Below are 17,007 nucleotides of genomic sequence, written 5' to 3' on the forward strand. Positions count from 1 at the left end.
TGAAAACTGCAGGAAAAGAGGTGGATGAGGAAATGGGCTATGACAGGGCCTGTAGTCTACGGCCTATAAGCTGTTTTAAGGATTTAAGCTTATAGTGAAAAGGGGATCCAACCTAGGATATAGGGGGATTGTGACAGATTTTGAGACACTACCTTGGCTACTCTACTAGGGAGGAGTTATGGTAAGCAGGGATGGAAGTCAAGAGACACAGACAACAATAATCTGAGAGAACCTGAGAGCATGGGCCAACCAGGTCTAAGGCAGTGTCAGCCATGAGAAGTGGCATTCTGGATTATTTTGAAGGGAGAGCAAACAGCATTTCCTGCTGGGCTGGAGATGGGCTGTGAGAATGAAGAATCAGTGATGACAAGGTTGTTCTGGCTTAAGCAGCTGGAAGAATTATGTTGTCACCAACTGATGAGAGACTGTGAAGAAAGGACAGCTGAGGGAAGGTTAGCTCAGTGTTGAGGAGGGTTTAAGATGTTCTCTTAGGTCCCATCAATTGAAAAGGTCACTCAGTGCATGTGCATGGAAGCTACGGTAAGCAGAGAAGAGAAGCTTCTCTGCCGTGGTTAAAGGCCTTCCAGAGGCCTTTATTCCGTATTTCAGAAATGGAAAGACTTTCAGGCTCCTCTCAGGAAATTAAATGCCCTGAAAAGGGGGTTGGGGTGAGGACAGCCGGCATAACTTTATAAAGACAGATAAAAACAAGCAAATTATAAACATAATTTAAAGATAGAATTTATTCTCTGATGGTTTAGTCATGCAAACTGTACATAAAAGGAAACAGTACAGTTTGTGTAACGTCGCAAACAGAAGGACTGAAAATGCTAGGTACAGAAGTGGTGTGACGTTCTGGAGGTCACATGGAATTGTTTGTGTTTATACAACTAATAATGATTTTTATTTGCTGAGTACAGACTGATTTACAATGAGAGCTCTGTCAACAACCGTGTTAAGTTCGTTAACCGTTACATGACTTCTCACATCTATGTACTTCTACTTTACAGTTTCAAGAATCTGTTACCAAAGAACTGAAGCTTTCACAAATCTGAAGATGAAAGAAAAAGGTTGAGGGTGCAGAGAGTAAGACATGGAGGCTCTGACCAACCTTATCCATCTACAACGAAAAGAGCTTGCCTGGAGAATTCATGTTTTGTGCCTTTGAGATCAACTCTTTAGCGTAACTATGACAAAAACCATGATTAAAACTGATTACTTTAAATATGAGATCAGGTTGAAAGTAAGAGACACAAATAGAATCAGCAACCAAAATGCTCTCATTTTTAATAAGCCAAGTAATAAAATTCCTACTATCTTCATACTTAAAAGTCCTGAAATGTCATTTATATAATTTGCATGTTTCCCAGTCTGGAACTTAGGCAGGTAGGATGGGGATTCCCCTGAACTCTCAAGGGTACTCCATACAGGCTTTGGAAATGTCAGTCTCATTAAGAGATGGCACCGAGACCATGTGATAGTGTAGTATGGATGCAGAACAGACTACACAACTTATTATAAACACATTACAGGTATTTACAGAATGGAATCCTGCTTGAACGCCAGAAGTTGCTACTGGGTAGGACTATTTTACAAGTTTTCTTACACACATCTACTACTTTTTTATTTTTAATGTTTAACAATTTAGTCTATTTAAAATATTGTACTGTATTTTGAACATAACTGCAGAATAAAAATAGATAATGGCACATTAGAAAACTCAGTATTCCACAGATGACTGGGTAATGAGCAAAGTTGAACTACAATCATCTCATCAGAACAAGCTACTTCATGGAATGTTAGTTCTCCAAGCCTGCACAGTAATGGCATCTGAAACTGCAGTCATCTACTGCCAGCATCACACTGAAGGCATCGTTAAACATTCAAGCAAAGATCGCTGGCATAAACTACTGAAAGATGCACACACGCGTGCACACACACACACACACACACACACACACACGCACGCACGCACGCACACGCACACACTCATTCTCTCACTCATTCACTCACATTCCCACATTATAATTACATTGTTCTAAAGATAGATACTGATTTTTTTCCACGAGAAACATTATCAAAATTGGCTACTAAAAGATGACAGTGCTTTCACAAGAGTAAGTACAAGTTAGCTCGCAAGTACAAGTACAACAATGAGGGGACAGTCTTAAATTTCTAAGTCATAATTTTAGGCTTTTCTGGCAACCACACCATACTTCATTATGCATAAACTTCTCACTTTGTTACCTGAAATCTGCAAACCAAAACAAAACAAACCACACTGAACAATAGAAACCAAAAGAAAACAAACCCCAAAATGACAAGAGCAAATGTTTAAAATTACTAGACATCTGACAACCCTGTATCATACATTATATAATTTCATAGTTTTCAGCCTCAAGAACACAGGTTTAAAATACTGAATTTAAGACTTAAAAAATCAAGTCAATTTTTTGAAATGCTCAAGATTCCAAAATTTTTGTCTACTTAATCTTAAAAACATTGCAGGGTAGTGAACGACTTTGATTAGTCTATGAATGTGCACAAAGCACTAATGTTCTACTACTTTTACTCACTTAAAAAAAAGTGTTTCTAATATTCTTCCTTTTGCATAATGTGCAAAATAAAAGGCAAACAGATTAAAAGGAACTTTCTGTCTTTTCTTCCCTAGTGCCTTACGTTCATATTACAAAGTCAATAGGGACTCTGCAGAACTTTGGTATAAATGATAACAAGACTACCATCACAGCTCAGGGTGAAGGGGTGGGCAAAGAAATGGGGGTGGAAAGAGTGATTCAGTCGACACCCCCATTTATTAAAACACCACTAAACAGAAGTCAAACAACCCACAATGAATTATGATACAATTTACACATTGAGCACAGAAAAATTAATAAATCTAACAATATTTATAAAAAAAGCAAGATCAGTCTTCCAGAGACTAAAAGCTTGTTCAGTCTGATCATCTGTTACTACACCAACTCTAGAGCCAAATATAACTTCAAGTAAAAAAAGAAAAAAAAAAAAAAGAAAGAAAAAAAATTTACAACCACAGATTTCGCATAAATGCAAACTGGTCTTTCCTTGATTTCCCTTTGAAGTCACTAATCAGTATCTAAAGCTGCCGCACTGAAGGTTTTTAATCAACTTCCTGAGGGCTGTGGCTGGGAGGAAGGAGCCATGACCATCTGGGAAAGCGCAGGCTCCGTGCTCTGGTCCGCCATCTGGGTGAGGACTGAAGTAGCCACAGCTTCTGCCTTTGACGTTGAGCTGACTCCATTGGATGTGCTGACAGAGCTGTGCTGGATTGCTTCTGTATGTGGGCTGCTTGGCACGGAGAGGTCTTCTGAACTGTCATCTTTATCAGCAGCTGAGTGTAAAGAGAAAAATCATTCATTTTCTCAGAAGTATTAACAAAAGAGCATTAATGAGTCGAATCCACACACAAAGCTGGAAGGTGTTTTACAGTACCAGTTACTCAGGACAAGCTGCACAACTGAAATAAACTGGATAGTGGCTCCAATCAGAAAGTAGGCAACTGTGTGTGCAACAGGCCAAATGAAGGCACACCTGTGTATCACAGGGTCATCATACTTGCTAAGTAGGGGTGTACAGACTTGTTAAATAGGGTCAAAGAAAACAAGGTAGGGCCAGGTAGGTGGTGCTTGAATTTAATCCCCAGCACACAGGAGGTAGAAGCAGACAATCTCTGAGATCAAGGCCAATCTGGGTTATATAATGATACCCTATCACAAAACAAACAAACAAAAATAACAACAAAAAGAGGCATCTTTTTCCATACATCTGTAATTCCAGGACTCTTCAGAGACAGAGACAGAAGGATTGCTAGTTTGAGGACAACCTGGGCTACAGAGTTCTAGGCCAGCATCTAGCTACACAGCAAGCCCTGGTCTTTAATACAACAAAGTAAGGTAAGTGGCTGAAATATAGCTGCTTATAGATATAATCAGCATGTACTGAGCAACACATTTAACAAAACTAGTCTATTTGCTTACCTGTCACCCTTATTAAAAGATAAAAAAACTATAACCATACGAATAAACAAAATGAATCTTACATACAAAATTATATTTACAATTATTCCCTTTGCATTTACCAGAACTGTATTTTTTGTGACTGAATTTCCATCCACTGCAGTCATGAATGATTACACCTATGTCTAATGATGCATACACATGAGAATAAGTAATATTCAAAGAGTAAATGTCACCAGCTGTTAGAGCTATACAAATTAATTGAGATTCAAATACATATCCATATACAACCTAAGATATTGAAACTGAAGAAACATTCAGGAAAGAGCATCTAAATATTTGTGGAAAAAAATTTACAATATTTAGACCTGAGCAACTAATCTCTTACATCTTTATTTTAGTAGACTAGTAGAGTATTTTGATATTCAACAGACAACTATTTTCAACTCGGCAAGTTCTAGATACAATGATGGCACACACAGGTGGTCTCATCCTTTGGTCATTGAGGACACTGTCATGAACGCTGTCCTTTCCTTTTTCACATGCAGTCCCGCTTTGGATTTATTTACTCTGCTCCTTGTGTTTCTTATCACAGTGGCATCTTATTCCTAATGATACAGCTTAGTTTTGTTTGCTGCTCTACAACATAAAACACCATCCTACTGGACGCGGTCTCATCTTCCCTTCCCTCTCTTAGGGTTTTGAAACAGGGTCTTACTGTGTGGCCAAGGAGGGCCTTAACCTCATGGCCAATCCTCTTGCCTCAGCCTTCTAGGTGCTGGGATTACAGGTGTGTGCTGACATGCCCAACTTGATTGTTTTCTTTTCCATGTGACTTGTTTCACCTGGCATTAAAAGTAAGTTTCAGTTAAGTGTTTAGAAAGTACTCAGGCTTTCTAGCAACTGAGAATGTAGACCAGCCTACTTACTGATGGGCCAGATGCCTACTGATAATGGACCTTATGGAACAATTACCCCATGATTTGTTATATAGAGGGTGGACAGTGGGTATCTTGTAGAGGGAGAAATAATTGGCAAGTATAATGAGCATAAATAAAAGTCCTCATTTTAAGAACTTTCTGAAATATAGTTCTTATAGAATTTATACATATGCATCAAATCCATGTCTTTTTGAAAAGCAGATTTTAAGATATATTAGTGAAATGAGATCTTATCTTTTCTATGTGCTCTAAGTGCAAAAATGTTTCCCTGAATCAAATCTGACCTCAAACAAAAATTAAAAAAAATCTCAATCAGAAATATTAAAAATATATGAATCAGAAAAAATACTTTGGGCAATGATGAATATTGTAACATACTTCTAATTCTATTCTTCCACCAATGTAAGAATCACGTATTTAAAGAAAACACTGGCAATAACAATTCAAATGGAGAATATTAAAAGGCTGTTATTTCACTATTATTCTTCATCAAAACAACAAGCTAACCCTTCGTCTGAATGTTAGGTTCTAGAAAAACAACAGCTCTCAAAGACAGGGAAGCTGTCTTTATAAGAACATATAAAAATACAGAGGAAAAAATGACTCAAAATGAAACAGTTAGAGGAGTGCTTATCCAGAGACTCACAGAATTGCTTAAAGCACATCTTTAAGCAGTACAAAGAATTACCAATTATAAATTAGGTAATTATAATGTGTTATAAAATACCTTTGCAGTGTATTACGTCTGTACTTATGTCTAGTTTTAGTAGCTGAGGGGAGAAAATGACCAGAATAATTATAAATACTGGAAAGACACATATGCTGCCCTCAGAGAACCACTAGCTTAAATCAGATGCTTGAAAATTCAACCTCTCTCACTCTGTTATGTGTTTCAGTGTGTGGAAGCCAGAGGATATTTTGTGGAAGTTGGTTCTTTCCTTCCACTTGTGAAGACAGGGCATCCTTTTGTGCTTGGTATGTGTTCTACAGACCTGCTGGCTTGTCAGCGTCCACATAGTTCTCCTGTCTCTTTCTCCATAGATGCTTAACAATCACATCTGGCTTTTTAATATGGTTCCAGGGACAGAACTAAGGTTGTTAGGTTTGTACAGCACATGCTTTGCCTGCTCAGCCATAAGCTTGGCAATCCAATTCTTTACCTAAGCTCTCTACCTATGTTCATACATATATTCAATAATAAAATTTATTGATATTCAATTAGGCTCAAGAAGCTTCCTTTCATTTATAATTATACAGACAATAATACAATTTAAATTATATATGCTCATATATAGAGAATATGAATTCATACCAATAAGATCATGAAAATAAGTACCAAAAGTGCACTGTGATTTTTTCAATCAGGATTCCTATTATTTAACAACTAGGGTGCTCATCACTCAGTTTTCCCATAACTGAAGGGTTTCTTAGGATGTGGTACAGAACTTTCAGTACTGAATTTCGGTTAGACAATGTTTCAACTGAGACCTTATGACTGCTAGTACTGCCACTCGGACCTAAAAGATCTATAACTTTGAGCTTCATTACACCTATTTTTCTTTCACAGATATTTAAAAGATTTAGCTGGCACTGAAGCTCATTACCACTGACTGTATGGGCTATATACAGAGTGTGGAATTTATTTCTTCAACATCTATTTGCCTAATCTTTGTTACCTTGACTACTGACCGAAATCAGATTTATATACAAATTTAAAATAGAATTTTAAATCAGGCAGGGTGGCATATGCCTTTAGTCCTAGCATTTGTGAGGCAGAGGCAGACGGATCTCTGAGTTCGAGGCCAGCCTGGTCTACACAATGAGTTCTAGGACAGCCAGTGGTACACAAAGACACCCCGTCTCAACTCCCACCCCAAATAAATAAATACATAAATAAAGTATAATTTTAAATTTTCTACTAATTTGATTATCTAAGAGTTTATGAATTAGTAGGAGTTTATAAATAAAGGTTTTCAGTCATTTTACTTAACAATAGATACATTGACACTTCTGTATGCTTAAAATGAAATCATTGGTTTGTGGACTGGAGAGATGGCTAAGAAGCTAAAAGCACTGGCTGCTCTTCCAGAGATCTTGAGTTCAATTCCCAGCAAACACATGGTGGCTCACAACCATCTATAATGATGTTTTGTGCCCTCTTCTGGCATGTGCCAGAACACTATATACATAATAAATAAATAAATCTTTTAAAAAAAAATCACTGGTTTGCACTGGGCAGTGGTGGTACACGCCTTTAATCTCAGCACTCGGGAGGCAGAGGGAGGTGGATCTCTGGGAGTTCAGGGCCAGCCTGGTCTATAGCATGAGTTCCAGGACAGCCAGGGTACAAGAGAAACTATCTCGAAACCCTCTCCCCACAAAAAAACAAAACAAAAGAACCCCCATAAACATTGGTTTGCATTTATTGAGCATATATTGCCTGCATAATAATTAAATAGTTGAGATTATCCAATCAGTAATAAAAAGATTTTAAAACTGTAGATTATTTTCAATTAAATACAATGTAAGAGTTAATTTCCTTCTAATTTTACAAAATCATTCATATATTTCCTTTTAAACCATCAAAATACAAGGAGGCTTTCTTGTTGAAGAAAATCATGTATGCATAATGTTGAATTCAGTAACATCTATGGGAAATTATGTTGTTAAGTCAGATGGGAACTGTAATGGCCTCATCCCTACAGCAATCACTGTTAATACAAATCCCAAACATAGTTCTATATGGTTCCAATTTACTCGACAATATGTTTCACTGTCCTGTCAAAATGACTAGATATCAAATAGAGATTTCTATGCTCAAAACAGACAAAAATCAGTATTCTAAATATATATGACAATTGAGAGTAGCTACATCTACTGAATCTTTTAAATTAAAAAATATTGCTTATTTTGATAAAACTGCTTACAATTGACTACAAGTAAAGATGGTAGCCATTAAGTTTTATTGTAAGTACCTGAGGAACTGTTTGCATCCAACACAAAATGTTTCCTTCCTTTGAATTACTGACACTGGCAAATTAAAATGAAGTGGATACATATGGTTGAAACAATCTCCACATTTACAAATATCCTGAAATATCACTAAATCATAAAAATGGAAGGCCGTGGGTTATGTATTATAAATGTTGCCTAATGCATCCCCAGCTCTGTTATTTGTTACGAATTTATATGTGACGGACAAAATTGGCTATTTACTTAGGAGTAACAGCTGGTTCCAACACTGTGCATCTTGTCAAGAAGAAGGACATTAGAGAAAGGAAAAAGCACAGTTAACCTCAACAAAGCTGGAGACAGAACAATCTCATTGGTGGAGGGCATGAAGGAAATTTATAAGACAATAATTTCAATACTGATTTGTTTTAGCATTTTTATGACGAATGTGATAGTGCCACATAAAAGCTCATAACCACACAACTACTGTCCAACAGTGACATCTAAAAAAGAACAATAAGATATGATACTATAAATGGAGAGTGTGTGGTTGAATGAAGACAGTGGATTAAAAAATTCTCATCATTACTAAATGGGGACAGCAAAGAAAACACTGGTTCTGTCAATTCCAGACAAAGTGCTAACTGTGACAACAAATGATCTCTGACAGTCAACAGGGCACTTACGACTGTTTAGCTAGCCAACTTCTGATCCATAATAATGCCTAGGAAAACTTGGCTTCCACTCCAGACTAGAGTAATCTTGCAGAAATCCTGGTATTTACTCTTAAGTAGCAGGACGGCAGCCTGCACTTTCCCCTGGTACCTCTGCTCACTCTGGCAGTCGTCACCGCTGAGGCCCACAGCTGTAGGTGATGCACCATTACTCACCATGATAGCCAGACTTCTTCTGCATGGCGGTTACAGGGCAATCTTTATGAGCCAGAAGCAGCTGTTTCAGCTGTGCCACTTCGTTTCTCAGCAGGGTGACTTCGCTCTGGAGAAGAAACAACTCATATGCCTTATCAGAGTTAGATAAAACACACTTGATTATTTAAAGAAAATGAGGCTTAGGGTATGAAAACTGGATCTTTTTGGCATCATCAATATACATCAGTTTTGTGTTTTAGCATTTATACTAAAGTTCTTAGTTTAAAAAACTGAAATAATATAAACACCATAACTGCATCCTAGCTCACCATTGCCATGGGAACCCTTATGCACTACAGGTTTCTCACTAAAGGTCTTTATTTTACATACATTATATGCTCTTCTGATTACTTGTAAACTTGAAAATGTCAATAATTAGGATGGATTGTCAATGATTCCATTCACTTTTTAAAAATGAAAAGTTCATCTTGGAAATGCAATTAAGCAAATTTAAAGTTTAGAAACAAAGAAATTACATTTATTCAAGAATCATGGATCTTTAAACTTAATTGCTGAGCACCGTCTGAGCACCAGAACCAATGAAAGTGGATGCACTGTTAAATGTATTTGCTGCCTGTGATATATACATCTAAATTTAAATGTTATGTTCATGGTGATCTGTTTCATTCCTTACAACAGAGTGAGTACTTTAGTCTTTGTTTAGGATGTATTCATTTCCCAAGTTCTACATCAAAGTTTCCAACTGAATAAGTCCATCTAATTCCTTTGGATCACCACCATATATTAAAAGCAGAATGACCCTTAAGAAGAGGGCGGAGCTGGAGATGAAATCCAAGCCCTTTTGAGAAGCCCAGAAGATCAGAGAGTCAGGCTGGAGAGACGGCTCAGTGGTTAAGAGCACTGGCTGTTCTTCCAGAGGTCCTGAGTTCAATTCCCAGCAGTCACATGGTGGCTCACAACCACCTATAATGAGATCTGGTGCCCTCTTCTGGCCTGCAAGGACACATGCAAATAGAATACTGTATACATAATAAATAAATAAATATTAAAAAAAAAAAAAAAAAGCAGATATAGGGGCTGGAGAGATGGCTCAGAGGTTAAGAGCACCGACTGCTCTTCCAGAGGTTCTGAGTTCAATTCCCAGCAACCACATGGTGGCTCACAACCATCTATAAGATCTGGTGCCCTCTTCTGTATACATAATGAATAAATAATTTTTTTTTTTTTTGAGCTGAGGATTGAACCCAGGACTTACCACTGAGCTAAATCCCCAACTAAGTAAATAAATATTAAAAGCAGAAATAAGTGATCATTTATCAACACTTATGAGTTAGAAATATTATGAACTTAATAAATTAGTAGCATTAAAAAACTCATTATAAATGTTTCTTCTCGTCTGGATTTACATGAACTCTAACCATCTGGGTTTCACCCATGAACCCCAAAGTATTAACACATGAGAATATTTAGCACACTGGGAGACATGAAGTTGCAGGCACATAATGCACAAACACCTTTTTAGACAGAATATCATGCATCCCAGGCTGGCCTCTAAACCACAGCAGTTCTCCTGCCCTAGGCCGAAGTGCTGGGCTTGCTCCAGCCTGCACTTTACCTCTTCAACCAGAATGCTGGATGTGGAAAACTTTAGCAGATTAGTGTTATTAGTCCTCCTAAGTGACCGACGACAGAAACACTGTCATGAGAACAAGTCAAGCAATCTGAAAAGTGAGTGTGTGCGAAGTTTTCCACACCCCAACAACACTGGCAACAATGTACTGACGCACAGAACGAACTTGGTGCTAGTATAACCCTAATTAGTAAGAGGTGAAAATCTATTTGGAATATTGTATTGAAGAATTAGAGATAGTGGGGCTGGAGATATGGCCCAGTATTAAGAGCACTGGCTGCTCTTACAGACAATCCCCAGCACCTGCGTGGCAGCTGACAACTATCTGTAACTATAGTTCCAGGGGATCCAGCACCCTCACACAGACATAGATGCTGTAAAAGAAAAATAGGTGGTTGTAGATTCCTCTTCAACAAACATGACTTCACTAGCACTGAGTAGCTAGCTACGTTTCCAGTACCAGACATGGTCTCCCTCTTGTTAAATGGGTCTTAAGTCCAATTAGAAGGTGTTGGTCACCACCGAGTTATGCATGCCACTGCACCAATAGTGTTGTTGTGCTATGCTGATCATTGATATGGTTTATAGGTGTCATAGCTGGGTTAAGATTGTTGATGGCCTCCCTCCTTTGGGAGGCATGTAAGCTAGTCAGGGAAGCAGCATTTAGGTTAGTTCCAGCTCAGGGGCCTCTGGGCCCTATTTCCAAAGTGTGTGGTGTCTTAACACTAAGGACTTACCTTCCACCTCTGGGTGGGGGTGGCAGGGAGAGGGCAACCAAGGGCAACAGCACTAGCCTGTATGTTTTCTGAGTCTGTTGGACAGCCCTGGCCAACAACTAACAAGAGGGTAGATCATGTCTGGTTCTGGCGATTTTGCTACGTGGTCTTGGGCTTTTGGAAGAAGTTTTGTCCATCCAGATAAGAAAGGCTCATTAAAACTACGAATGTATATTCATACACAGAGTATTATAGTTTTTTGGGTTATGTTGTGGGAATAGTTAATAGTTTCGCTCCTTGTGGCTTTTCCAGATGTCCTATTGTTATTTTAACACCTGTCTCCTTTTGTATTGACCAGCCTCCCTCCCTTTCCCATTTCGTATCAGACCACTTGTATGTTGCTAGTCCCCTTTATCCTCCTTACCCACCCTACCTCTTCTGGATTTACCTTCCTGCCTCTCCCTAAATAGCCCCTCCCTTTTCCCTGAGCAGATCTCTTGTGCCTCCTAATCCCCTCTCACCCACAAAGTCTCACCAACACAACTGACTTTTGTGAGCTGAACAAGGAACACCACCAACGAACATGCCAACTGAATGGAGAAAAGCCCCAAGGCCTCAACTCTACACAAAGAACTCTAGGCAACTGAGGAGAGCTGGGAATGGAGAGGTGGTGCTCCTAAGAAAAGGACATGCCAATTGTTTGTCCAGTATCAGACTCCTCCTCAAAACACACATACAGGTACCATTAAGGTACATTTAGGAACACGAACACACACACACACACACACACACTCTATATATGCAGTAACAATTAGTTGCAAAAAAAAAGGCCATGAATTTGAAGGAGAGTGGGGAGGGGTATATTGTGGTTTTGCAGGGAGTAAAGGTGAGAGAGAAATGTAAAAAAAAAAATTTAAAGGTTTTAAGAACAAAACAGATATATTTAAATCACTTTATTAACATGAATATCTGAAAATGTAAGCAACAGTAATATTTTAACAGGTTTGGCAAAGAATAGTTTTTGTGGTCTATGTAGAAATTAGAATGTATAATCTGTTTCATTTTATTTAAAAGAAAAAATTAATTTTATTCTAAAAAACTGGAAGTTTTTGAGTAAAATTCATTTGCCAAGATAATGATGATAATTACTAAATCCTAGTACATGTTTGAAGTTTATGTTGTTTAGTAAGTTATGATTAATCTGTTTTTCAAATTATTAAAATTAGATGGTTAAAAATAAGTTTTGTAAATGACTACTTATTCTAAAATAACCAAATCAATATGCAAAATGCAACAAAGGCTTTTAAGGATGTCTGTCTCACACAAGTAACAAAATCTTGTGATAAAGCCAGGCGGATCTCTGTGAGTTCAAGGCCAGCCTGGTCTGTAGAACGAGATCCAGGACAGGCACAAAACAAAACAAAACAAAACAAAACAGTTTGGGTTAAGTGCTAGCTATTCAGGATGGTTAAAACAGTTTTCTAAGCATTTAAACAATTAAATTTATAGTACTTTGCAGACAGATTTAAGCAAGTGTCCCTATTCCTATTAGTTATGTTTATATAGGAAGATTCACTGAAAACTGGAAATGGAGAATTCAAAAGGTTGATCTAGACACACGCTCACAACACCAGCTACTTGGTAGCTGAGGCAGGAAGGTCTTGGGTTTGAAGCAAGTTTGGGCAATTTAGTTGTCTAGGCTGAAACTCCTAAGTAATAAAGGAGGCACTATTGGCAGAGGGGGAAGCTCTGACTTCACTTTCTAGTAGTGTTGTCCAAGCTACAGTTCATTACCGTTACTTTCCAGTTAATTGGTAGTTCAAAAGCTCCTACTGGAGAATAATCATAAGTCAAAAGCAAAATGATGAAAACAGGAGAAAGGAGGAAGGACAAAGAAGGAAGGAGGGAGAAGAGAAGATCAACACATTTGGTGCTACCTGATACTTTTAGTGGAAATCTTACCAAAGACTTGAATGGGGAAGATGCCTTAAAATCTGTATAACACAAGAGGTCCTAAGAAATGTATGTGAGGCACATCGGCAGGGCAGTATGAAATCATCTGTTCTGCCACTGGCCAAATTATACCCGTTTTGTGGATAATTAGAATCCTTCAGTTTCCTAAGCTGTCAATCTGGCACCTTTCACAATCACTATATTTACTTAAAATTAAAAAAGAAACAAAATAAAATTGTAATTAAAAGAAAGAATGTAAAAACTGCCACTGAAACTACTTTAGGTTAATATAAACCAAAAACAAACAAACAAAATAAAACAACAACAAAAAACCCCAGTAATATTTTTAAAGTTTTTGAGAACTTTATAAAGTTCAAGCAAAGTAATTAGGGTATTTGTGTACCACACAAATAAACAGTTACACATAAAATTTCTTCACTGTGCCAATGTTGAAGTTTAGTATTACTTCATGTCATTATTCACAAAGGTTTAGGAAACCATGGCTTACTACTACAGAGTCCATAAATATGCAATATACATCATGTCCTAAATAATAAAGTGTTTGGAGGATCATCTAGTGAGAAATGGAAAAACTATGTTCCTAACTAATAAACACAAGAAAAACTGTGCATTTATGCCCCATACCTGCAGCTGGCCATTTAGTGAACTCAAGTCTTCTGCTTTCTTCTCTAAGGACTGAACCCAGACTTTCCTTTTTTGTCGGCATCTTGAAGCTGCTGCTCTATTTCGTTCTAGAAACTTTCTCCTTTTCTCATCAGGATCTTCATTAGCTGCTCTTCTTCGACGGCCACTTGTATTTTGGGTCTGCGGAGTTGTGTGAGCCGGAGAAGCCTGGGACAACATGGAGAGAAAGTGTATCACTATTGTGTAGGGAGTAAATTAACACGGACAAGACATGGCATTAAAGGAGAGTGCTGCTTAACCTGATACTCTGAAACTTGATGACATCAGTACTTTGGAACAACAGGAAAATCACCCTGGGGCTGAATTCCTTTTACATAACTAAGCTACAGGGTAGCAAAATACTCAATGTGATGTACAGTGACTGCCTTCTTTAAAGTGTGTGTATTTCTGACTGTCTTGCTGAAGGAACAAAGCAATAAAATGACTAAGAACATTCTGCTATATTCATAGATTGTGCCTTGTTCAGCCACCATCAGGGAAGCTTCCTCCTGCAGTAGATGGGAAAAAATACAGAGACCCACAGCCTGACAATAGGCATGCACAGGGCTTGCTGGGTCTGCACCAGATGGGGTCTTAGAAATGAAAAGAGAAGTAGACATATACCTCCATCCCTAACCAGAAGCTATCTTCAATTGATAGTCACTTGCAAATGAAAAATTAGTGTTCCCCATGGGAGTCTCACTGGGAAAACAAACCACTCTTAAGGGTAGACTGTGTGCCAAGCAGTTGATGGTCAACAAATCCAACTCAATGGCATCTTTGGAGGATCATTATCTCATAACGTTAAGTCAGGGAATTCATTTTATTTTTACCTTATAGTTCCTTTGTGTATATTATGGCTTCTGGTTTTGGGTTTTTATGGGATTCCTGTATGTGTTTCTGTGTCTACATGTGTTTCTTGGTCCTATTCTGATTTGTTTTTTATTTATCTTATTGTTATTCCTTAGATGCCTGTTTTCTTCCTTCCTCTTTTTTTTTGTTTCTTCAAGATAAGGTTTCTCTGTGTAGCTCTATCCTGGAACTTGCTCTGTAGATCAGGCTGGTCTTTAAAACCACCTCTTTCCTTCCTTCCTTCCTTCCTTCCTTCCTTCCTTCCTTTTCTTTCTTTCTCTCTTCTCTTCCCTCCCTCTCCCCCCCCCCCTCTCTCTCTCTAAGTTTTTTTTGAGACAATGTTTCTCTGTAGTTTTGGTGCTTGTTCTGGATCTCCCTCTGCAGACCAGGCTGGCCTTGAACTCACAGAGATCCACCTGGCTCTGCCACCCAAGTGCTGGGATTAAAGGTGTGCGACACCACAGCCAAGCTGCCTGTTTGTTTTCTAATGAGAGAAAGAAAGGGTGTGGATCCAAATGTGAGGGAAAATCAACATATATTATATATATATAAAGCTATTTTCAATAAAAGAAAAAAAATTCGTGTGTATTTTGACAAACTATTTTATAAAATGTTCTTTTTGACTGGTTTTGTATCCACTCAACCCTTTGAAAGCTACTCACTTTTTCAATTCTATTTAAAATAAAGTTTATTAAATATGCCAGTTTTCCTAAAATAGTTTTTATAATACTTATTTTCCAGGTAAGGATAAGCCACAGGGCCTTGACTTTCATTAATGGTCAGCTTGGTATCTTTGATTAGCCCAGGACATATATCTTCAGTCATTAATCACACTATGTAGTACATAGGACCATCCAATGTTAGGGACCCTTATAGTCTTACAAAGCTCAAACTGCGCCACAAAATATAGCAGTGTGGGAGACAGGAAACAAACTCTTGGAAATGATGCTGAGGAAAGAGAACTTTGAACTACTAGTGTGTGATCCAATGGAGAAACTTAAAAAATTACCTATTATTAAGCATATTTTAAAATAGCATGATCAAATAAAATGTTATTTATGAACATAATAAACTCAAGATGGGCTGGGCAGGCAAATCACCAAACTATTTCTTACTCTATATACCCTTAAGATATAAAATAACCACTTAACCTTTTGTTCAAATAACTAATACTAAAAATTTACTTAGGGTTGGTGAGATATGGCTTAGAAGTGAGCTTATTTATTTAGTATGTTTGAAATGCTGGGTTCAATCTATCAGCACAAAACTAACAGCAAATTAAGATGGTTATATTTATATTATATCCATATGCTGAGAGACTATAAATATGTAAAGAAGTCACATAAGCTGCACTGTTTTTCTTTTTAAGGATGACCAGAGTGGTGAATCACACCACCACACATACCGGAGTCTCTGTCGTGGATGTGGCCGGCTGCTGTAGGGACTGCTGACGAGATTCTTCAGACTGAGTTCTACCCAACCCACTGCCACGGCCTTTTACAGTATCACCATTGGTAACTGGAGGGTGTTGCTGGGTTAAAGCAGCTTTTAATCTCTGAAATGCAAACACTATTTTAAAAAAATGGTTCCTGTGTGTAGTAGAATATTATTTTAAGGTGTGTTACTTTTATGTTGCATTTGTTTAACTCTGTGGAGCTGTGTTACTGTGCCTGTGTAAAACACCTGATGGTCTAATAAAGAACTGGCCAATAGCAAGGCAGGAGAAAGGATAGGTGGGGCTGGCAGGCAGAGAGAACACACAGAAGGAGAGATCTGGGAGGAGGGATTGGAGAGTTAAGATGAAGCAGGAGGAGGAGGGCAGGAGGGGCCAGCCACCCAGCTACTCACACAGCAAGCCATGGAATAAGATACGGAAGTAAGAGAACGGGAAAAGCCCAGAGGTAAAAGCTAGATGGGTTAAGGAAAGCTGGCTAGAAACTAAGCCAAGCTAAGGCTGGGCATTTATAATTAAGAATAAACCTCTGTGTGTGATTTATATGGAATCCAGGTGGCAGCCCCCCCCCCACCCCAAAAAGACAAGACCAATTACCAACACCTGTGTTACATGCAAATCTAACTCTCAACATACACTTTAACTAAAAAGTACAAAGACAGTGTTCGTCAAGGAGCATATAAAGACATCTGGCTTTTTAAAAAATTGTGTTCATTTATTTCACTTCACTGGTTGTATTAAACACCAGTATGACAAACTAGGGCTTTGCAAAGCTTCTCTCTTTGTCTAGCACAACTACAGGGTCTTACACTTTGTCCTTCACTACGAGAAGACCTAAAAATGAAAATATTGTATCCAGCCTTGCTCAGCTTAAAAAAAAAAAGGTTAATTGATTATTTGTAGGTTTCCCGCTGCCTTCCCCATCCTATGCCCACATCCCT

General features: G+C 38.0%; 1 protein-coding gene across 1 annotated transcript in view; it reads right to left on the reverse strand.

Annotated features, from left to right (window-relative positions):
- Positions 1–1,964: 1,964 nt before the first annotated feature.
- The window catches only part of Atf2 (activating transcription factor 2), a 91,055-nt gene continuing 76,012 nt past the window's right edge, over positions 1,965–17,007 (reverse strand). Inside the window, 5 exon segments of the mRNA XM_036184773.1 lie at positions 1,965–3,163; positions 3,165–3,370; positions 8,779–8,884; positions 13,723–13,929; positions 16,019–16,168. Of these exon segments, the coding sequence (XP_036040666.1) occupies positions 3,140–3,163; positions 3,165–3,370; positions 8,779–8,884; positions 13,723–13,929; positions 16,019–16,168 (693 nt within the window). The 3' untranslated portion in view covers positions 1,965–3,139.

Source organism: Onychomys torridus, chromosome 4 (assembly GCF_903995425.1).
Source record: "Onychomys torridus chromosome 4, mOncTor1.1, whole genome shotgun sequence".
NCBI classification, from domain to species: domain Eukaryota; kingdom Metazoa; phylum Chordata; class Mammalia; order Rodentia; family Cricetidae; genus Onychomys; species Onychomys torridus.